Genomic DNA, 3337 nt, shown 5'->3' with positions numbered 1-3337 from the left:
TCCTGAGCCCACAGCAAGCAGCCCATCCTCACTACACACACAAATCCAGGGTGGGGGGCATGCCTCCCACAGGAATGCAAACAGCAGCAGGGAGCCGTCCCCTCTCCCCACCCCTTGCCCCCACAGATGAGCTGCCTGTGACTATCCCGCTCCTATAGGCACATCCACTGCCCTGGCTAGGTAGCGCTTGCCCCTGCCCCACTCCCTCCCTCACCATGAGGGCCTTGATCTGCCCCTCCACCCTACTCCCACAGACTTACCGCTGAACACTGGTCTCCAAGCTGCCAGGCTCCATAATCAGCTATCAGATCATTATGATCTAATATGGCTGATTAATAATTAGCCAGCGGTATCAACAAAATCAGTGCACCCCTAGTTCAAAGCAGCACCATCATAGGCTGAGCAATACCTCGCTTGTAATGGCCACCGAAGTTAAGGTTAGATATTAGGAAAAATTCTCCCACTAGGAGGCCAGTAAAGTACTGGAACAGGTTATCCCGAGGGGCTGTGGAGGTCTTTAAGACCCAGCTAGACCAAGCCTTGGCTTGAATGATCCAGTTGGGAAATGGCCCTGCTTTGTGCAGGGAGTTGGACTAGATGACACACTCAGGTCCCTTCCAACCCTGATCTTCTATGAGTTTGATTACCAAGGATCTCTGGAGATACAGGGAATAAAAACCATTTCAAGATCTCTTCCTTGTTTGTTTTGTTTTTACAACACCAGGCAGAAGTTTAGGAACATGCAGTGGGGAAAAGAGGGGACAGAAGTGAGAAAGCAGGCTTGGCCTTGTACATTCAGTTTGTCCAATAATGATGTATTCAACATGAAATAAAATATATCTATGTATCTCTATCTCAGTCCATGTTTTACTTAACAGGGAACAATGAATGAAGTGAAATTTGTTTTAAACAGGGCAGCTGCCTAAGATTTTAGTGTGAAATTCAGGACAAGAAGACTAACTGTAACCCCTGCAGTTATGGGTAAGTATCTCCTGATTGCACCACCCCAGGCAAGTAGCTAAAGCTTGAGACTAGACTAGAAATGCTGCAAAAGCAAAAAAATCCAAAGCTGGATGCTCTCCCCTGAAGGACTGCTGGAACAGCAGATAACATCAATATATTTCAAAAGTACTGGGAACAAGCACTCATTTGGCACTGAAGTTAAAATTTGACATGAGACAGAAGGAAGAAAAGAAAAAAAAGTCTATTTTTTCCCAGTTGCATTACAGAAATAAAACCATGTTTTAATATGTTGAGAAGGGGGGGAAGTGACAGTAGTCAGCATCCTTTTTACCTGGGACATAAATTCATAGGCCACTGTTTCATGGTTTTCAAAACCAATTTCTCCAGCAGCCAGAGCTCCCTGTAGAAATAGCCGGAGAGGCAACTCTGCCAGTTCTGCTTTGATCAAAGCACTGATGGTCTGATGGGCAAATGAGAAGATCTTCTGGCATTTCTTTTCCCATTTGTCATCCTAAAGAAATAAAGGTTAAATCAAAGCTTGAACTAAGTAACCACAAGAGGAAAAGAAAAATTTAGGAAAGTTTAATTGTAACATTTACTGACATACTTCCCCTCAGCTCATCTTACTTGGCTCTACCCACCATTATGACAGAAGAATATTGACTCAAGCTGAAATAGGTTAGGATACAATGAATATTTTTATACTGCTATGCCACGACCCAAAATTCTCAATAGCCTTTCACATAAGTGACTTGCACATCTATGAGTGCTCAAAGAAAAAACAGAAGACCATGACCATCCTTAGCATCAGCCAGAATTTCAGAAGCACAAAATGAATTTTGGCATTAGTAAGCCACAGATCAGTTTATATACAAAGAGCTGTATGGGAAGGTCATTAAACTGTGAGTCTGAACAATGGAAGACTGCCCCTCACCTTAAAAACTTATTTTAATGACGGATATTTTAACGAGGGATATTTTAACATATTGAACACCAGTTAATACTACCAGCATATTAAGGGCCAGATCCTATCCCACAAGTTAGGCTTGAGTATCACTTAAATCCTTAAATGACAACACAACATAAAAAAGGTGGGTGGGTCCTCCCTTCCGACAGTCCTAAAATGGGGGTCACAAGAACTTAAGACAGAATCGTACAACAAGTTTTTCAGCAAACTTGAGCAGGTGGGATAGGGCCACTAGGACCAGTGATTCTCAGTCAAGATGCCGCAGCATCCAGGGGTGCCTTGAGATGCTTTCAAGGGTGCCATGGAAAGCTACACAATGTTAGCATCGTGCCCCCCTGGATCTGTGTGGGCCAAGAGTGCACTCAGGGCAGCCGATGGCACCAGGAAAAGGGCTACAGGGTGGGCTACAGCCACCCTGAAAATTAAACCATAGCCCCTTTCCCAGCACTGCCTCCACCTGCCTTGAGTGCAGCCCCAACCCCTCCCCTCTGAAATAGCCCAGCACCACCCACAGCCCCAGCCTGTAGCTGCAGCCCACCTTCACCCTAATATGGCTCGTTAACAAGGAGACATTGGTAATCAGCCCCCGCAAAAAAAAAAATCAGCGCGCCCCTAGTTTGTACATTTTCTAATTACATGACAACTAAATTTCAGAGAAGCAATAGTTTTCAAAAGGCTTAGCTTATTTTAAGCTTGTTCATTTTCACTTTGTGAACTACTGGAGCTACAAAGTACCAAGCTTTACTCGAGCAAAAATTTCTATTAGTCTCTGGCAGTATAACTTGCTTAATCTTTCCCTCCAACAGACCATAGAATTAAAGACCTTCTGGCTCTAAAGGCAATTTAAAAGCTATTCAAGATTTGTATTTAAATTACAATAAGCTACGAAGCAAAAATTATTAGTTCTGCAGTTAACTAGAGCTGATAAACGCCCCCCACCCTTTATCTCTTGATTGCCCAATGAAGTGAATGCTTTCAGATCAGCATCCTGTATCAGGTTATTACTACATGCAATCAAACCAAATGCATTTTCAGGAAAAAAGAGAGCAAACAGCAAACGCACAAGATGTGCCTGCAGATTAACTCACCTCTTTGGAATTCTCTTTGTAGCGAAACGCAAGCTGGTATGCAGCAAAGACCAGAGGTGGTAATGTAAAACGAATACGCTGGTTTCCACCTGCGCCAAAGTGTTTCCTGGCTGTGTTCAAGATCTAAAAAAAAGTGAAAGAAAGAAGTTAGTAGCATCCTGAAGAAACAAGACCTTTTGGACAACAATAGCAGAATGTGTCCCTTCTGGGGACTAGGGACTTTACATATCCATGTGTACCTGGGGTTAGACATCTAGAAAGAAATGACAGAATTGTAGCAAAACTGCTGGGAACTTATGAGCATGCTGGCACGGGGGGG

At 43.6% G+C, this 3337-nt stretch overlaps 1 protein-coding gene across 1 annotated transcript in view; it reads right to left on the bottom strand.

Annotated features, from left to right (window-relative positions):
• The window catches only part of VPS35 (VPS35, retromer complex component), a 37799-nt gene that overhangs the window by 6055 nt on the left and 28407 nt on the right, over positions 1-3337 (bottom strand). The window contains exons 13-14 of the mRNA XM_019535791.1: positions 3019-3141; positions 1295-1474 (exon numbers count right to left, since the gene is read on the bottom strand). Coding sequence (XP_019391336.1) covers positions 1295-1474; positions 3019-3141 — 303 coding nt within the window. The remainder of the gene's footprint in view (positions 1-1294; positions 1475-3018; positions 3142-3337) is intronic.

The sequence above is a fragment of the Crocodylus porosus genome, unplaced genomic scaffold (genome assembly GCF_001723895.1).
Source record: "Crocodylus porosus isolate Cpor-Errol unplaced genomic scaffold, CroPor_comp1, whole genome shotgun sequence".
NCBI lineage: Eukaryota > Metazoa > Chordata > Crocodylia > Crocodylidae > Crocodylus > Crocodylus porosus.
The sequence above is the reverse complement of the archived record's forward strand: the minus strand, read 5'-3'. Positions and strand labels throughout refer to the sequence as shown.